Genomic DNA, 20,455 nt, shown 5'->3' with positions numbered 1-20,455 from the left:
GACAAAGTTAAGTTACAAAAAAAAAGGTAACTCTAACTGTAACTTCGTTACGAGTTACTTCCCATCCCCGTTTCTCAGTTGCATATGCAAGAAACGCGAGCTCTGTCGGGATAATCGTAGCATCAACCGGTGATCGTAACACTGATTTTTTCCGACGATTAATACAAATTGTCAAATCAGTCAGAAAGATGGCGATCATTAATTTTGCCGTTGGAAAAAGTGGCTGTCGCGATTATCTCAATACCGCGTTTATCACCGATCGAACTGAAAGTAAAATCATCGATCTTGGAAGACAAAAGGTGAAGCGAGATTCAAACGTTATTTTAATCATCTTTAACCCAACGAGTCTGAAATGGTATGTCCTGTGTCCAAATATGAAAGCAATAAGTCAAACTCATTATGACTTCTCCACAATGCAATAAAATTTAAAAATGATTTAATTTTTTTTTTATTCGTAAAAGATTTATGATTCTCTGAGGTATACGTCAATTTTAATATTTAAAGCCTTAACAAACATTTGGAAAAGATTAGAGATGTAGAAACCTCTGGAAATTTATACTCAACCTTTATCATTTTAACGAACGACGAAAATAAATGCCGCTCTCCGGCTCCGACGTTCAGGAAAATAAATACGGTTTCAATGGGTTAAGCTTATTCAACGCTTGATCCTCTTCCATCTAATCGTTAAAAGGAAATTGAAAACGTTTTATCCGTTTGTTTCCGGGCGCGTGCAAATTAACTCGCGCGAAGCATGATGAATGCGGCATCGATAGAAATCGCGGGTAGGGCGGGGCAAGCCGTCGCGTTAATGGAACCGCGTCTTGCGTATTATTGCAGATTATCGTCGCATAATAACGCGCGAGAAAATTACGTTGTTATACCCGTTACGTTCCACCGCCGTTGAATAGAGAGCGCCCGGCGAGCAATTTCGCGAGGATTTGTATTCGTTATCGACGTTAAATGCGGAGCGGCGACTCGGCCCGACGTAAAAGCGACCCCCGTGGAATCTAATTTGCAGTTTAACCCCCGCTTCCATCCCCCTCGTAACGCCCTTACGTCATAAATCGAGCGCGCGAGGCCAAACAAAACGTCAGCTACGCGAAGTCGACGTGTTTTTCGGACGCCCGACGTGTTCCCGCCGAATTCTGGAATCCAGTAAATTTCGCGACTAACGACGACTTCGTCGCGACGTATACGTGCATACGTGTGTACATGTAACAGGTGTAGGCAGGCGTGTATACGTACCGACGAAGGTGATGTTTTTAATTAAAAACTCTCCTTCGCCAAGTCGCGCGGATACCGGCAATTGGAGCCCTCGGCGGAAAAATATTTCCGAGATTATTCCACGGGTACGCGTCTTTCCAACGCGCCTTCCGCGACGTGTATCCACGAAGACGCGCGAGCGTATTCCATTAAATTTCTCGTGCCGGCCTTTTATCCCGCCGCTGTCGCCGACCCTCGTCGTTCCGACCTGAACTTATGTCGCGTCGTAAAAATTTCGAAAGCGCGAGAAACGCTCGAGAGTAGTAGTGCGCCGAAGAAATATTACTTTGAACACATCGAATTTCTTCGATTGAGTCTTCTGTAAGACTGTCTGAAAGCGATAAGCGCGTGTCTGAAAGCTGAAAATACACTGCAGTTGCGCAAAGTTGCTTTATTACATCCGACTCGGATCCAGAGACTTTTCGTCTCCGAACGAGAAATGCTCACCGATCCATTAAAATGGAAAAAATAAAAAATAAAAAAAGAACACGAAATACTCTATAATTTCAGCTCGAATTTTTTGCCGCTGTGCAAAAATGCGAATGCACGTAAAAAGTCTCTCCACCTGGCTCCCGTCGAATTTTTTCCATTGAGAACATGTTGACGTTTCGCGTTTCGTAAAAATTTTATTATATTACTTTTATTTATGTGATATTTTTCCACGTATCCATGTCAATGTTATGCAAACAAGTGTTTTTTTTCCGCAACTTTTTTCGCTATTCGTTTATTATCCCGTTCTATCGGGATGTAATCCAGCCTTTTTACAAATGAGTTCTTCAAAAGGAAAAAAAAAAGGGGGAATGGAACGTCGAAAGGCGGATCTGTGTTCGACGAGGATCTCTGAATTCTGGTTTTCTCGCGAGAAAAGTCTATTAGCGACCATTAACGCGAAACCGAGTAAAAAGTGACGTCTGCTTCGTCATATTTCGCGGCTAAAAGAGATCGATGTACCGCGCGCCAGTGCGTCTAAATGACGTTTATCGGCGTTTTCCTCCGGTGGAAAGGAGAGCCGGGACAAAGGGCGACTAATCGATCTCGCTTTCTGCTCGCGTGTTCCGTCATCCTTCATAAGCCCGCTGTCCAAGATTTTCCATAAGCGTCAAAATGTACACGTCCCGTACCAGCCGGACGGTGGATCGTCCATAAAAATCGATTCCCATCGCCAAGATAACGACGAGCTATTTCGCTCCCTCCCTCTCGCCCTCCGCCCTTCTTCCCTTCGAAATTTTGCAAGTCACGCCGAATCGCGGCGATCCCTTTTCGAAGGGCTGCAGCCGCGTTAAACGTGCGATCGAGACTTATCGATCATCCGCCGCCGCGCGAGTCACTGATGTTCGAGATATCACGATTCCTCCCGGTCTCTCCCTTCTTGCGGAATTTTATTCCGAATCATTTGGAATAGCATGTTCAACGTCTGTTAAGCGTTTCGTTCGCTTGAAGATCGGAAAGATATTTTTGTGAATAATAGTCTTTTCGAATGTCACGTCTTAATCGGCAATGGATTTTTTGTCGTGAGGAAAATCTCTTCGAAAAATTCGCAAATTTTATTTAATTTTATTTACACAGGGAAAAAATATTGTAGAACAGAAAAATTTTATTTAACATGAAAAAAATTATTTACTTAGTAGATAAATAATAGCTTGTTTACTTGCAGGCAAGTTAAAAGTTTCTGAACATAAAATATTTATGTTAATGAAGGAATAACTTATAATCGAGTAATTTTTTTTCTTGCAATTTAGAAAATATTTACTGTTAGACTGTTTTTATATTTAAGCTAATCCGATTTTTTAAATTTAATTAAATTTAATAATATTATTAGCTTGCTTGTAAAATCATTATTTAAATGTAAAAAATGTAAAAATACAGAATTAAATACTCAAGATATCTATTTACTTAAAAGTAAATATTTTTACTTTTAAGTAACTGAACAAACCAATGCTTGCATCGAAATGTATGGTTTTAAGAAAATGTTTTTTTTTTTATTTAAATAATTTTTCTCTCATTGTCAGTGGATTTAAAAAAAAATTGACGAAAAAAGATGTTATGAATAAATTTAAAAAATAGAGTTTTTTTGTAAACGTAAATTTGCATAGATGTGTACGCTTCTGTGAATTCATCGCCACGTATTTTTCCCACGAAAGGACGAATCATTGTGTCATTACTCGGCTCTGACATCATGAAAATAAAATGTTTATATACGCGAGCATACCACGGCATGTAAGCACGAAATTCGTTGGAACAGGAACGGTTAGGTCTGCTGGTTTAGGGGTTGCTTGACGCATAAACAAAGAAACAATACTTTGGGGGTTGGTAGCAGCCGGCTGCATTCTTTCGGAGCTTTTGTACCTGCCTCGTCATCCACGTGAATTTCTAGGCGCGTCAACATCGCATTCGCAAGTGAACTCATAAAGGGTTGAATGTTTTTTACTGTTTACTTTTTATTTCGTCCGATTATTGCTAGGAAAGAAATGATTTGGCACACTGAGAGAAAACATTCTTAAATTTTAATAAATATTTATTCGAATAGTACTAATGAATTATACTTACAATGCTTAAATATTTACTGTATAAGAAAAGTACTTAAGAAAAGTACTAATACTTAATATTAAATAAAAATATATTTATATTTAGTAAATATTTTATTAATACTATTCAAATAAATATTTATAAAAATTTAATCATTTTTCCATCAGTGTATTAATCAAGAAAGAAATGTATAATTTTATTTGTGTATTTCCAAATGCATCTCGAGTACTGAGGTATAAAAACGTATTTTGGAAGATTTAAAGTAAGGAAGATTAATTACCGAAATAAGATGATTAAGAATGGTCTTTTTTACCATAATTATTTTTCATGATATATTTATTTAAAAAAATTTCCTCTCTCTAAGGCAAGAATATAACTGATTGTGTGAGATTTATATAATCTCAAGAATAACGTCATACCATTTAATAGAAAATTGATAGACGTTTCGTATACAAGCACTTTCGATTAAAAGTCGACAATTTGTTTGACGTTAAATCGAGGTCGTTGTTTGCTTTGAAATATCAAATGTTCAAAATCGGGGAAATACATATCGCTCTCAACTAATATAAATCCAACGTTGTCGGACTCAACGATAAGCACGATGGATCAAATTTAAGATAAATTTATCGTCGCTCCAAAAATTCCGTAATAAACGACACCGCGATTTTTCTTGCCCCTGTTTTTTCTCTCTTTTTTTTTCGTGAATCATCTTCGGCGCGGGATATCACGTCCAAAACATCAGCATGAACTCCGGCATAAGTAGCGGGGCATTCGCGGGGGCGTTTTCAAGGATGCTCGCGAACGAAGATACATCGCTTCGATGGGGAACGACGGGATATTTCGCCGACTCTCCCCGACGAAGTTCGTCCGGCTAACGCGAGTTCGCGAATTCCCCGGGCCGGAGGCAGCGATTTTTCATCGTTTCAAGTTTCGCCGACGTTTTTCATCGCCGTCGGACGATCTTCTCCCACTACACTTTCGTCGAGCTCTCCCGACGAGCTTCCTAAATCACGCGCGCAACATCGGTCCGCGATAAGAGACACGGCTCCCGGGATTAGAGAGGCCGGTCAGGCACTCGCGATAAAAAAGTTCGGCCAGAACTGTATCCATTGTCCGTGGCAAGCTCGATAGGTTACCTACGTAAATCGTTAAGTTTCCTACATATTGTTCCTGATTTGCCTCATACGAAGAACTTATTCAACCACGCTCACTTTTATAAAAAAAAAAAGATATACGAGATGTTTTTTCAATATTTAGAGTATTCTTTGGACTACATAGAGTTCAAAGAATACTTTATTTTTGAGTTCAAATGAACACCTTGTTTCACAAAAGTATTGGATGGTACTTGAACCTTTTGATTGAATCGAGCGAAAGACTGTAGAAATATTTTGCTTAATTAGCAGAATAAAATCTCAAGATAAAATTTTCTATCTATGATTTCCACTTTGGTGCGTCTGATAAGAAAATTGCGGATATTCCGTAAGACGCGAACTTTTTATCCGAATTAGCGCCGTTACCTTCGGGAGCGCGTCGCGAGGGAAGATTTCAATTTTCCACTTGGGTTTGAAAAGACGGCTAGAACACTTTCTCGAGCCGGTCGAGCACGTTTTATTAGCGTTTCTTCGAGACGACGAAGCGGATTTAGCTCTTACCCGCCCGCCACTTTCTCTGGATAATCCGATAACAGCCGCAAATAAACAGCAAATATAAATGGTAGCGTTTACATCTTAAAGTGGTGTCACAGATTTTTCAATGCCGCAGAGTTTATATTAATAGAATTTGTAGTGTGAATTTATTTTTAAATTATGCGAGGGGAGAGTTGTCGAATGCGTATCGCTCTCAAGTTATTTTTTTATTATACTTCCCATATCGATTTTTACACAAATAAACGTCGGAAATTGTAGCTTGATGTTCAAGGTAATGCTACTACAATGCTACTACAATGTTCATCCTTTCAATAAATAAATTATTATAAATCTTTTAGCAACATGCTGCAACTGATCGTCTAAGTCATACCTGTATCTCCTAAATCGCCTTTAAAAGTCGAATTAAAATAATTAAAAAAATGTAAGAAATAATTAATTAATACTTATTATTTTATTAATAATTTAATTTATCGGAGAAAGAATCAAATATTTAATAATTATTAACAATATTAAAAAGGTGAGAACATCAAAAACAAACTGGATTGAATTTATTTTTTTAATTGACATATTTTTATTTGTATCTATCAATTACTATCACTTATCAGTCTTATATTAATATCATTGATTATAATAAAAGTTGTGGGTGGTACAATTTAGAAATTTTTGGTAAATCTTATAAAAATATTGATTTAATAATTATTATAATTACAAATACGTATGTATACAACGCATGTAAAATATTGTACAATAAATCTTTATGAAAATATAAAATATTAATGAGATACGATTTAGGCGATCGATACGCATTCAGCAACTCTCCTCTTTCTTCGCCGCGACTGTTCTAAATGAGACGTAAAGTAAAATCTTATTCGTCGGTTTGAATCAAAGCTTTCGTTTAGAAAATTAAATTTACCTATTTGTTCGTTTTAGATGCGCAAATATTGTCTACGTGGTTAATGCAGGTTATTCACACAATACATAATGATACATGATACGATAGCATGCCGTGTAACAACAATATTATATGCTACTTATGGATAATTCACCAGAATTATTTTGTTTAATGCATTTACGTATTGTACGTAACATATGCTCACGTGATATTGATTACGATAATGCGGCACAATTGTAGTAATAACAATTTAACAAGGAATCCGGTATATCAGCTACCGAGCACGGATTTCTCCGGATAAACGGAGTTCCACTGTACGTAACAAGCTCTGCGAAAGATCACCGGAGATCTCGGAGACGCAACTCGCGAGAACTTATCGAAGTAGAGCGGGATGAAGCGAAGTTGAAAGCGGGAGGAGGATATTCTGCGGGACGCACGTCGAGTATATAACGCAGTTAAGCACCCGGTATTTTTCTTTCGCAATGCAACTTCGCGCGCTGCAGAAACTCGCCGCCGGTCGTTCGCCGAGAAGGGAATATGAGGTCTACGCGCGCGATTCTCTCTGTAAAATTTATTACATGCCGTAGATCCTAAAAATACCATACACGAAGTTAAAATCGATGCACGCGATGCATCAATATTAACTTCACGTGAACAATAATTTTAAGATTTGTATCGTACAATAAATTTTAAAAATATCATTTATGAAGTTAAAATAGAGTGCGCACATTAAGCGCATCAATTCTAACTTTACAAATAGCACTTTTAGTAGTAATACTCGTATATTATAACTTTAACAAGAGCAACACTCTTGTGAAATATATTTGGCCCAAAAAAGTCCTTGCTGCATTATATACTATAATAATTTTAAATTTATTCATCATTGAAACAAAAGCTAAAGGTATACATAGATATATAGTATATATAAATATTAAAAACATGTTTGTTGACAACATGTTATTAATGTCCTAATTTTTTAATACCCAATTTTATATATTTCTTTACAATATGTTTCTCTAAAATCTATTTTTGTATTAACAAAATATTATTTTGCAATTGAATTTGTTTTATTTATTTTAATTATGGTATAAATTATTTTATCCTATTTGTACAATAATTGTAAATGTATGTACGTAATATTAATATTTCAAAAATTTAGCTTTGAACTGTAATAATTTAGAGCTTTCTGGTTTAAAGTGAATTTGAAGACTTCGAACATACCTTCAGTTCGAAAAAGTCCAACTATTTGACGTTCGATCTTGAAGTTCGAACTGTCCGAACTAGTCGATCACCTAATGTTTCCGAGCACTAATATATACATATAAGCGCATATATCGTATTTTTTACTCCGACATAATACCATTCCGGCATAAGTTCTCGGTGAAAACTTTCAAATTGACATATTTATCAACGCCACGAAAAAAGGGAGAGTCCAAGTTGTAACGCAGTTTTACAACATCGAGAAGGGGGAGGGGGCCGTAACGTAAAATTTTGATTTCTACTACGTCGAGCTCTCACGCGTCAAACTGTAATGTTATTTTGTCAGAGAGTGCATAAATATCTCGCAATTGTTGCCAAGTGTTTGTACGCGGCGCGAACAAAAGGCATCGCTCTTTATAAGATCGTAAAGTCGAGTGACTTCGAATACGGCGGCAATAAAAGGCGGCGCTATAAAGCCGGGGGTGGCGCGAGGTGGAGTTAACTTCTCCCCGGGGTAAAAATGCGCCGCGCTCTATTTTTCTTTAGAACCGCGCGGATTTCGCGATTTTCGGCGTTGCCCGTCTCGCCGCGAAAATCCCCGCGCCGGTAAAACTGTCGAAAACTTAAGCGCAATATCACCGCGGCCATTTGACTTACGATTGCGACTCTATTGCGACCCGGGGCTTATCCGCGTGGAGTATAAACGCTCCCTCTCTCGCGCGCGCGATGCGAAAATCTCGTCGCGTCGCGCGGCGACACGTCGCGCAATTTCGACACGATTCGCGGATAAGTCGAAAGGTAAATATAAATGAACGCCGATCGTATAGATTTTGTATAAATACTCGATTTTGTATAAATACTACTTAATAAAACTGTCGCTTCGCGCATTACTGCGATACGATATATAAACTCATTAATTATTAACACGAAATATATTTATCGAGTAATTATTAATCAAGTCAACGCATCCGCAGAGCGCAACGCACGCCCAATTTATCCAATAAATTGTATGTATACAAATTTAATGCTTTTAAATACAATACAACGCAGAATTGTGTGTATAAAAATCATACGTTATTATGTCACGCTTGGCTTTATTATTAAATGAATGAGAAAAGATCTTTACTTTAATTCGAAACCGTAACTCGCGTATATTCAGGGAATTCGAGGAGATGCAATTTGGTTCGGGAGGATTTTACTAGTTTCTAGGAGCACGCTTTTCTCAACAGATAAGATCGTATTGCTAGGAAAAAAAATATATTGAGATTGAAAGTAAAGAAACGTGGGTGTGCGTTTTTATTTATTTTTATGAATTGCTCTCTCCCACCACCAATGCGATGTTTAAAGAACCGATCACATTTTTCGTCGATAAAACCGTAGAAAATAAACGCGAATACTCCCGAAATGTATCGTCCGCACTTTATTTCGGGGGAAATTTCGTGTTCGGCCAACACGAATAATGGCGAGATGCCATTTGTTCTTTCCCACCGAAGAGCATCCAAAACCCTCACGACGATGGATCGAAAAATTGCCGGGTCGACCACGCGTTGTTTTTAACAAATTAACTGCCCGCTTGTTTGCACAACTCCGCCATTTTACAACGGCGAGATGCACCGATACGCGTTGCCGCACATACTCGAGATTCAACATTATCACACATGGTTCAGCGTTTATTTATATTGTTTTAAGAGAGAGAGAGAGAGAGAGAGAGAGAAAATCATAGGCAGGGATTATTAAAAGAATTTTTCAAAATTTTGAACATTTTTCGCATCAGTTTTTTTTTTTCTTTCAAGAAATTTATTTCTTTAGTTTATATTAATCTTCTCCGATAGGAGAACAACGTTTATTAAAATATATGACGAAATCTTGCATAAAAATTATAATTTGTAATTATGTAAATATATTTACACTGAGGGAAAAATTACTGAATTTTAATAAATATTCAAATAGTACTAATGAAATATTTACTAAATGTAAATATATATTTATTTTGTACAAGAATCACTAATGTAATTTAACTATCATTTTTTTATTGAATAAATATTTACGTATTATAAATAAATATTTTATTTGAATTATAAAAAATTGATTCTATTATTAACATATAATGCATGTTCTATCACTCTTTTTTATTTAAAAAAGAATCAAAGAACTTACACTGCAAATTAATTTTTAAATAGATGCTTAACGCTTATTACTCTTTGGTAATCCCGTTTCTAATTCTGAAAGAGTTTACTCTGCAAATTAATTTTTAACTTGACACTTAACGTTCGTTACTCTTTGCTAATCCCATTTCTAATTCTGAAAAAGCTTACTTTGCAAATTCATTTTTAACCTGACACTTAACGTTTGTTATTGTTCGTTAATTCCGTTTCTAATTTTGAAAAAAAGTTTATTCTTTAAATTAATTTCTAACTTGACACTTAACGTATGCACGTTACTCTTTGCTAATTCCATTTCGAGAAAAAGATAGAGAATAGTTGAACTTTCGTTAATCCTAGCTAACGCGGCCCGAAAAGAGCGCGCAGATACTTCGCGAAGCGAGATATGAGAAGGACGATCGGTAAATTGAGTAGAACGGCATCGAGGATCATTTTCGCGAGACGGCAAGCAATTTAAGTCGAAGAAGTCGCGCCAAGAAATTCCGGTATCTCGCGAAATCCGTATAGCTTTATTACGCGATTCCGGGCGCTCGCTGCGAGAATATTCGCAGCGGCGCGCGCTTTCCGTTTCTCTCCCGCAGCAGAAACGTTTATTTTTGTTAGAAATTCAGCGCGGGCGCCCGCGCGCGTACGTTCTCGTCGTGGAGAGGGTGCAGTATATTTTTGTTCTCTCCCCCGTTTATACAGAGGGAGAAAGGGAGATACTGCATCGTGGCGGCGGCGGCGGCGGCAGCGGCTCTCGAGCGAATTTACCGCGCCCGTGCGATACCGTGAAAGGCAACGCCATTAGACGTATACGTACGTACGTACGTACGTAGCAGCGACGGCAGCAGACGTATCGCGAAATGTATGTACGTATCGCGACGGCAATAGCAGTCGGGGCAGTCAGTAAATATGGGCCGAAGTAGATACCATTAAATCCAGACGCTATACAGCACGCCGACCGGCTGCTACTGCTGTTGCTGCTGCTGCTGCTGCTGCTGCTGTTGCTGTTGGCCCGTACTTCGAATCGTTCGTCTTAAATTGCTCCCATTAAACGCACGTACGCGCACGTAAATCCTCGCGGTGTCGGCCGCCGCCGCCGTCGATTCGATTATTCGCCCTATAATTCGGTTCGCCGGCTATGCCTTGCGCTGATGTGCGTTACCGCGTATTTGTTCATTATGGTACGTTGTCGTGACGTTGATCGATCTATCGCCGCGAGATTACAGGGGAAGTTTGGAAAAGTCGCGCGTGAGTAGCACGCAAAGATGATCACGATAAATTAATCTTAAATGAAAACGACGTAATTACGTCGCAGTATTTCGCGCGAAATATTTATAAACCAGGTAACGGAAATATCCCAGCAAGCACCTGGGGGAACACACTTGGTCATTTTATTAATGGAATTATTAATGGAACAAAATGCATTGTTCGATTAAAAATTAATAAATAGAATGTTTCAACGTTTATTAATTTTCCTAGCTCGATTGCGGCGAAGACAAACATACATGAGAGAACGGTAAAAAGACGAGCGCGTATAAATGTTTTAATGTTAACAAAATTAATAATTTGTTTAATAATAAATTACACTCTGCGTGAAACGCCGTTTTGCCCCTCAACTTCGACGAAGCCGAAATTTAATGAGAAATTTAATTAAGAAACTAATTAAGTCTAACTTAAAATTAAATGATTCGATAAAATCCAGATGAAGGTAAATAAACTAAATAATACTAAAGCTCGATTAAGTGCGCTTTAATAAGTGTGAGCCATAAATCACAGTTTCAATTTGGCAAGATGTTTAATTTGAAAAATTCAAGCTTCTCCCAATGTCTTCGACGTTGTCATTATGTTTCCTTGATCCACCCGTTCAGGAAAGATTAATGTCGAAATGAAATCTGTTCCAAGTTGTCCCGAAAGTTTTGCCCGCAAAAAGAAGGGAGCAAAAACTTTTTCGTGATTCCATTTTCATTTCGACTCGTGTTTCATTCCAAGTTTCGTGTCATTGTTGTGGATGGCTGTATTCTTTGTTATATGTAAGATTGATAGACGATGATGAGAACCGAGACAGAAATTGCCGTAGGTGCTTTTACGTCTCTCTTTTACTCAACGGCAAAGTCCTGTTTACGATCCTATTCGCCGAACCTACCATCAATCTTGAATTATTACTGCCTCATCAGCTGATTCGATTAAATCTTGCTTCTCTGCCATTCAATTTGGTTCTCATTTCTCTTAATCAAACTCGAATCGTTTGGTATGAAATGTCATATGTAAGCCGAGCTTTGCGATTAGCAAACACGTCAAATAAATTATTGTAAAGAATTGTATGGAAAGAATATTAAATGTGGTTTATTCGTTCTAAAATTGTATTATACGAAAATGAAAAGGCCCATTTGGATGTTTACGATGACTGTGTAAAATAACTAAATATGATTCCAACAGACACACAATTAACTATTTTTTTGTTTATATACATATATATCTTAACTCTTTATTATAAATTTTTTAAACTCGTTAAACTTTAGTAGCTCGTTTTATTATATGTATGTTGAAACTTTCGTCTGCGACGTACACGTGTACTAATTCCGAAGGATCGAGAAAAAATTTTTTTCTCATTTTCTCGTCTGCGACACAATCCGGCTGATCAACAGTGTTGCGCTTTGTGCTTCAGGGAGCCGAACTGCAAACTGAGATCTCTGAACGTGTCCAAATGTCTTCTGGGTGGCTTGGATGCCGGCTGTTTAGGCGAGACCGTGAGGAAGGCCCGCTATTTGGACGCTCTAAGGGCCGCTGGAGCGTCGAGGCCGGCTGATGTGATGCCCCTGGTGCTAGCCCTGACGGAAGCGCCCTGTCTCCAGCTCTTGGACCTGTCTAGTCCCCGATTGGCGCTGGACGATCATCCTTCGAGGCTGTTGTGCCACGCTCTGGCCAGAAACACGACCCTTAAGCTGCTCAATTTGGAGGGATGGACTTTCCGGATAGAGGTAAGTGAGATTATCCTATTGTGTGTGTGGTTTATTAGTTACGTTTTAATGCGTTTTATTTGTTACATGCGTAATAGCAAGTATGTATAATAACAAGTAAACGAGAGGAAAAACAATAAAAAAGTAATCTGCCAAACTTAAATAAAAAGAAATGAGTTTATATCTCTCGTTGTTTTCTCAAGAATTTAAAGTTTATCTTTTCAATCTCTAAACAGTATCTTTGTAAAGTCAACTCTCTTGAGATATTATTGGTAAAATTAGAAATATGATAAAATTTAATAATTATATTTTTGTTACATTTAATTTATTTCGACATATTTAAATAAAAAAAATAAAAAATAACAATTGTATAATAACTTTGAATAAAATTGGATAAGCCCTTCCAGTATGATTTTTCGTAATGGGCAGGAGAAACCATTCTCTCGATAACAATTAAACTTTTCTTTATAGAAAGTAATTCGACGTAAAATTCGTTATTACACCCCGCGAATAAACAACACATATAAGGAGTAGGCGACAAAGCGTCTAGCTAGCTTCCCCTCCCATCTTAACGTCATTTATTTTCACGTGCGAGGGAGCGCAAAGCTCGCGAAGGCGAGATCGCGGGCGACGAGATAAGGATAAACTAGAAGAAGCGGAAATTATTTGCTCTTCCGTGCGGGCGTGCAATAACGGAAAAGTGCGAGACGGTGATGTTCCGCTACACCTCCGCAACCGCGGAAACTCACAATAGCAGGACCGAGAACGGAGAAGGAACCGAACATCCAACTAATAGTCTCGATAACAATGTCTGAAAAATTCTCTTTCATGCTATTCAAGACTCTCGTTTCCCGGATCGTACGTAGGTTGGTGAGGCAAGAAATCACTAATTGAGCATCAATCTTTCCTTAGCAACAAATCGACGATACGTGAGAATTATTCAAATAAAAATACAAAATGCAACTACGTATAAAATCTGCAGATCTAAATTTTATAAATTTATAAAAAAATGGATATAAAATGGGGTGTATAAATTTAGGTGTATAAATATATGCAAAAATAAACTCGTACAGTGAAAAACGAAAAAAGATACTAAAAAGATCGACTATACTTGAGAATCATTCCAATAAAAATACGACATTCAGCTATACATAACGTAGGTCTAAGATTTATAAATCTAAAAAGATATGGTTATAAAATTTAGGTAAGTAAAGTCATTCAGTGGAACATTTCAAAAGGTGAACTGCTATGGCGTCACCACTTTAGTCGGCGCCAGCAATGAATTATTGATCAAGATTAGCGGACGATCACTCTCAATAGCGGCCGTAATTAATATTAATTAATTGTCCGCTCGCGCTGCTGTCGTCAGTCACTTCGCCGGGCGATGTAAAATTGCATTTAAATTATCTATGTCGCATATTGATACCATTCGACCCGTATCGAGTGCTCTCGGTTCTATCAGTAGTAACAAGTGGCGATACCCTCGAACCATTAACCGATAATCGCCAATGAAAACGAACAAGATCTCGAACCCACCCGGCGTCGCAATCTTCGTGTTCGATAAACGCCTCTTACGAAACAGCACCCACTCGCGTTCTCTCACCGCTGCAGTACAACGATAATAATTAATATTTACCGGGACTAGGTGAGGAGCAGCAGTTAAATGTCAGATTAATATGAACGTAGTACGTAGAACGTCGATGCCGTAACAACGTGGCGCTCAACCGTTCCACCGCGAAATTTCCGCAAGCGCAACTCGCCCTATGCTCTCGCTCGATACGCAATATCCCAGCTTTCACGTAAATTTCATGGGAAACAGTCTCGGAGTGTCGCTCTTTGATTTCAATAAACTTGACGGTCGTCGCGCAACGCGAATTATTTCGTGTTGGGATTTTTAGATTTTTTTACAGCTTCTGATTTTTATATCCAAATATATTTTGAATATATAATTCCCACAATAGCGAAAATATGTTTGTAACAGACGAAAGTACAAGAGAAACGGATATTTTTAATATTTCAATTGCAACCTGCCCCACTGATATTTGTTTTACAATTGAATAGATAAATTGAATCTGCCATTTATTCTGTGAACAGTGTTGAAACAATTTTAATTGTAACTTGTTTAATTTATCACAGTCTCTTAAAGGTGCGTTTGGTCAGAGATATGTCTGAGCTTCGCGAAAGACGAGTAATTCCCTTCCACTACAGTCACATCCAAATAAGTATCTCGCGGAATTTATAAAGGGATGCAGGAATCGCTCTCATCGAGAAACTGCAATATCGTTTCGATACGAAGTTCTCTAGTTAGATTCACGAGTCAATATTGTTTCCATTTCGTTAAGCTTTGAGACGTCAGGAAAAGCCCGGTGAATGAAGAGAGAAACGAAAGAAAGAGATGGTAAGAGAGAGAGAGAGAGAGAGAGCACGCTTCAGAATTTACAGGGAGAGGTTCCGCGGTATGCGTTCGGAATCTGCAAGACTGCACCCTCGGGGTATACCCTCGAGCTTTCGAAGAAGTTATCGAACGCTTCGAAAGATCGACGAAAGAAATCGACGAGGGGGCGCGGTCTTTGGTCTGCCAGCAGTAACTTCGTATCCCGTAGCAAGAGGGAATCGACTGGAACTTTGCGGTTTTCCGTCGAGTGTCCGATCTGTCCGCTTCCTCGAGTCCGGAAATTGCCAGGGTGAAACATTTTTGTAGCTTTTAACCTGGTAAACTAACTTTTTTAAAACCACACTGTCACGAGATCAAAGTGACGTAGCGTGTCATGACCGCGAAATCTCAAGGAACTTCTCGAGTTACGTCTCTCGCACGTACACCGTGAAATTCTGTACCACTTTACAAGTTACCACGTTATTTTACGACTAATAAATACTAATTTAATATTTCATAACTTACGCGATGCATACTTCGAGGAAAAAAAATTGATATCGAAGTTACGAAACGAGATACCGTGAAACACAAGTTAGAATCCTCTTCCAATGAAATAAAACTTTGCTCAACATTTTTCTTTTACTTTTTCAAAATTGTGAATATATTCAAAATTGTTAGATAATTTTGTGGAAGAGAAATAACCGATATAGAAGTATATTCCTCTTTTATAATAATCCAGGGAAACTTTGCTGTCTAAATAATTTGCGGAAAAACCTATTTTTCCCGCGGGTGAAGGATTAAACTTGGAGGAAAACTTGGTAAAACAACATTTATCGTACAGAGGACCCCGCAGGACAGCGCATATTTCTCGCTATTTATTTACCCGGCGAATATTGTTTACAAGCCGCAAGCTCCTGGCCTCAATTAAAGACTTTCAAAGTACATGCTAACGAGCGCGGTCGCTCCCGTTCGTTGTACGGCGCAACAACCTCTACGTGCGTTTAATCGCTCGACATTTAATCGCATTCATAATGGCGAAATTCTGAAGCACGCTTTCTCCGTACCTTATGGAGCGCTACCCGAGAACGCTGTAAACGCGCGCGGGAGAGAGAGAGAGAGAGAGAGAGAGAGAGAGAGAGAGAGAGGTGGACCTGTTTCCAATTTTAATTTAAGACATATATTTCGTTGCATGCGCCAAAACGCGCGAAACTATTTGTGAAATAAATTCCCGTTACGATTCTCTTTAGCGTGCGATATTAAATATTGGATGTTAATTATATTTCATCGGAATAAAAAATTGCTTCGAATAAAAGTTGCGAAATTCTGTTAACACGATGCTGTATGGAGCTACGCTGAAAAAATAGTTTGATAATAGCTATTAAATATTGAGTGAAATTGAAACAATGCCAATTAAATATTTAGTTAATATAACTAAAAAATAATTTTATTTTTCTGAATATTTGGAGAAGTAAAATTATTTTACTTTTATTATATTAACCAAATATTTCATTAGCATTATTTCACTCAATATTTTGTAGCTTGACGAATTTTTTTTTTTTCAATGTGTAAAAACTATTTCAAATTTTACGCAACATTAAGAATATCGAATTTTTTTTCTAAATCTGAAACGATAATTTTTTTTCCACAAGAAAGTAATCGACTTTTATTAAAGAGATGATTGTCATTGGTTATTTTCCTCTCTTTTCATTTATGATAACAGTATCTTAGAATTTGAATACGAGCTACTTTACTCCCCGTATTACATTTTTTCCATTGCTATTCGCTCATTTTCATCCCTTCCTTGCGTCGCGTTTCTTCCGAAATTGCCAGTGGCGAGAGCCATTATCTCGTCAAGATAGCGAGACAGTCTTGCCCGTAAACGAATTGAAATTAAGACCGAAGAAACGAAGAAGGGCGAAAAAAAGAGGGGCACAGCCGCGAATAATCCCGACGGTCGCATACCCTGCGAGCGGATAATTAATTATCGACGATTCCGGTTCGCGCTAGGAAAAGAGTGCGGAATAAGAGTGGCGGGGGCGGTGAATACGCGCGCGTAAGGGGTGGCCTCCGAGATGGCTTGAGTATTGTTTAGACGCTCACTAATTACAGAACAGTCAGCCCGGGAACTCGACCCGCCGGGCGGAAACGAGGCGGCACTGGAGATACCTCCAATTTATTTTGCTCTTACGCGGCCCGGACCCCATTGTTTTGGCTCGTTTATTAACGGCGACGCCACACCGCGATCTGTTCGCGAGGATGGATCTTTAAGAGCGTATTCTTTACAGCGGGGACTTGAAAAGGCATTTCGCGCACTCGCTTCTGTCGCACCCTAATTGCGGCTTCAGACAAACGTATATAGTTTATAAGCTTTATGTACCTTTCACGAATTATAATTTGAATCTTGAAGTGATTCTTTTTATAAGGTAATTGCACCCTCCCTACCTAAGCTTTGCGATTTTTTTTTCAAATTTTTTGCTCTAGCGTTATTTGTTCAATGTACAACTTACCTTATTTTATGTAGATAATCTGATATTCAAATTCTAATTTGGTATTTCCCCGGTGTAATTGAAATATTGTGTTGATATATCCCTTCGGAATAACTGTACTTTGTAATAGCGAGAAAAGAAGCTGTAGCTCACCTCGATAGTATATATGCCGGATTTACTCTGAGACTCTCTCCTTCGAGGGGTGACGCGAGATATGGACACCCCGCCTGCGAAGAGATTATTCAAATCCGAGCGTAGGAACGCAATTCTCCTGCGGAATTCTTTATCTACTCTTCCTGAAAATTTTCGCGGTAGCTTATTTTTTTGCCGATGGGGTATAATGTTTTTCGTGCTTTCGGATTCGATAACGATGGAATCATCGAAAATGATTTTAATTTTCTGTTGGATGTATGATTTTCGCAAAACTGCCAATCAATCATAGCCTTGTGTCTCTTCAAGTTGGGTATATAGTACATTTTAGAACTTTCCATTTGCTTTCTGATAAAGAGTTTTCGTATATCTTTTTCAATTAAACTTTTAAGTCAAATGTAACAATTTGTTTTCAACTATTGGTGAAAATCGAGAGATCTGTGAACTAGTCATTTTTGAGAATTAAATATCGAAATCATTTTTTGTCATTCATGGAAATTCGAATAAGTTCCACGTTTCATCGGGATATTAATTAGAGATTTAACGTCGAAATATTCAATATTGATGTTGAATATTAAAATCTCCGTGTTTATCGAGAAGCTACGGCATCGAGATTAAAGTTGTGATGTACACTGCTATTCAAATGCAGCGCTGCGCGTACAACTTCCTGTCCTAATTTATCGGTCGCATTATTCGTTGCCGCTCGCGTTCGCGACCTAATTATTATTACGCGCGACTGTTTTACGCGCGGCGCGAGATAACGCCAGATTTTAATAAGCACCCGGCACCTTCATAATCACGCCGGTTCTTACTCCCGCGGATCATCGCCTGCGGAATTAGACGTTATTCAAGTGTGCGCCATTTCATTTTCCGTCGTAAACGTATTGCTCGCATTGTTCATAGCACTTCATTAGTTTGCTACTTTGTTCGTGCCGACCCGATTTCTGCTCCCCTCCCCTCATCTCCCCTCGATTCCTTGCCAGATGGAGCGGAAACTTTAACAAGAAAACGTGTCGCGCTTTTTGCCATATTTTTGCCTTCTACGCTGCGACTGACCGTTACATTTAATCTGAAACTTGGAGAAACCGACGAGGCAAACTTAAAATTACATTGTGATGAGAAGAAGATGCGGAATTAATAATGCAACGGCAAAAACGTCAGAACTTTTATATATGTTAATCTCTTTTTCACGGAAAAAAACAATGCTATCAAAAAAAACATTAGCATTGTATTAAAACTGGTATATTCTCTTTTCACACACAATTCCATTTATTTGCAATTATTGTTTCATATACATATAAGTAAGAAATTACATTCTTGTTTACATGAAACAATTATAATTTTACTTACATATAAAATTTAATCTTCTTTAAAGAATTTGACAATCTTAAATTTCAGCAACAAAATTGTATATTTACTTTTATCTTAAAAATTATATTTTATTTTAAATTATTTTAAAAATTCTATTTTTAAATAGGTATTATAATAATCATCTAAAAAGCACAATATGACTTGTTTTAATAATAATAGTATTAAAAAATTTAAAATCTTGATTTAAAGATTATGTCATTTTCTATCCAATATTTTTTTCTCTCAACTCTGAAAATTATTATTAAATAGCGAGTGTTTTATTTTGTTGATAAATCTATATAAAATTGATCACGTAAGCAAGTTACATTTATTTAAAACTATCAGAACTATCAAAACTGAAGATATTTTCAAAACAAGAATCTTTTTCTGTGTGCAAATGCAATTTTTTTTCTATACATAGAGAATTCAATACATACTGCCGCGGAAGGCAAAGTTTTGCAAAATAAGAACCAAGTGCAGTAAAATAAATATCATTAAATTTATGGCTAATATGTACATCGTGAATAATTCGAGTCACATGGCGAATCGCTGGCAACGTCCGCAAAAGAGCTCTATACCTCTTGCATTTTTCAATGCGTAGACACATTTTTCTTATCGTATCTCTTACAGGATGCTTTTAGACTTGTTCAAACTTTAAACGCGCAGGTCTCTTCTCCAGAGTTGTTGAGATTTACAACGCCTCCGTGCGGCGAAAGCTTAACGAGCAGCTCGACATTACTGGCTTCATAATAATTCATACAACGGTTTACCGGCTAATAGCACGATGCGAAATTATCAATGAAAAAGACGAGAAATATTAAAAGAGAAACGCGGGGAGAAAACGAGGCGATAAATTCCGTGGGGAAGGAAGAGAAGAGAAGCAACCCCCGCCCTTGCTGGTGGGTTGCTTCTCGCGGATGCAAGACTCGTTCGTCGGTTTCGGTCGCGATCGATCGAGCGCGCGTATATTCTGGTTTCGGGGCGAGCGTCTTTATTTTACACGCGCGTAAAAATTGCGAGACGCATATAAAAACGAAAAAGGAGAGCAGCTGACGCGTGATTATCGTAAACCCGAATCGATTCGCCTTTATCTAGCTCGGTTTTTCCCTCCGATTTCCAGCCGTCTTAGCTTATCTCGTATCTCACACTCTTTTTCCACCTCTCGTCAAACAGGATTTCACTCTTTTTCCCTCGGACTTATTTGCGGGTACGCTCGGTTTACTCTCTTCTTGTTGCCGTTCCAAGATCGCGAAACCGCGAGTAGAAAACGATGATCGAATTGACGAGAGAACGAAAACAAATATCTGTGCTTTTAATACCCCAAGGAATTTAATTTAACAATAAGAATTTATCGCTTACGTACGAGATTTATAAGATAAAGAGGGAAATTGTACATAAATGATAAAGTACCAATAAAGTTGCTGCTCAATGCCTATCGGATAGAAAGATTAAAAAATATGCATT

At 38.0% G+C, this 20,455-nt stretch overlaps 1 protein-coding gene across 1 annotated transcript in view; it reads left to right on the top strand.

Annotated features, from left to right (window-relative positions):
• LOC105195613 overlaps nt 1–20,455 on the top strand; it is a 270,526-nt gene that overhangs the window by 229,834 nt on the left and 20,237 nt on the right. Inside the window, 1 exon segment of the mRNA XM_039448075.1 lies at nt 12,340–12,652. Coding sequence (XP_039304009.1) covers nt 12,340–12,652 — 313 coding nt within the window.

Source organism: Solenopsis invicta, chromosome 4 (assembly GCF_016802725.1).
Source record: "Solenopsis invicta isolate M01_SB chromosome 4, UNIL_Sinv_3.0, whole genome shotgun sequence".
NCBI lineage: Eukaryota > Metazoa > Arthropoda > Insecta > Hymenoptera > Formicidae > Solenopsis > Solenopsis invicta.
The sequence above is the reverse complement of the archived record's forward strand: the minus strand, read 5'-3'. Positions and strand labels throughout refer to the sequence as shown.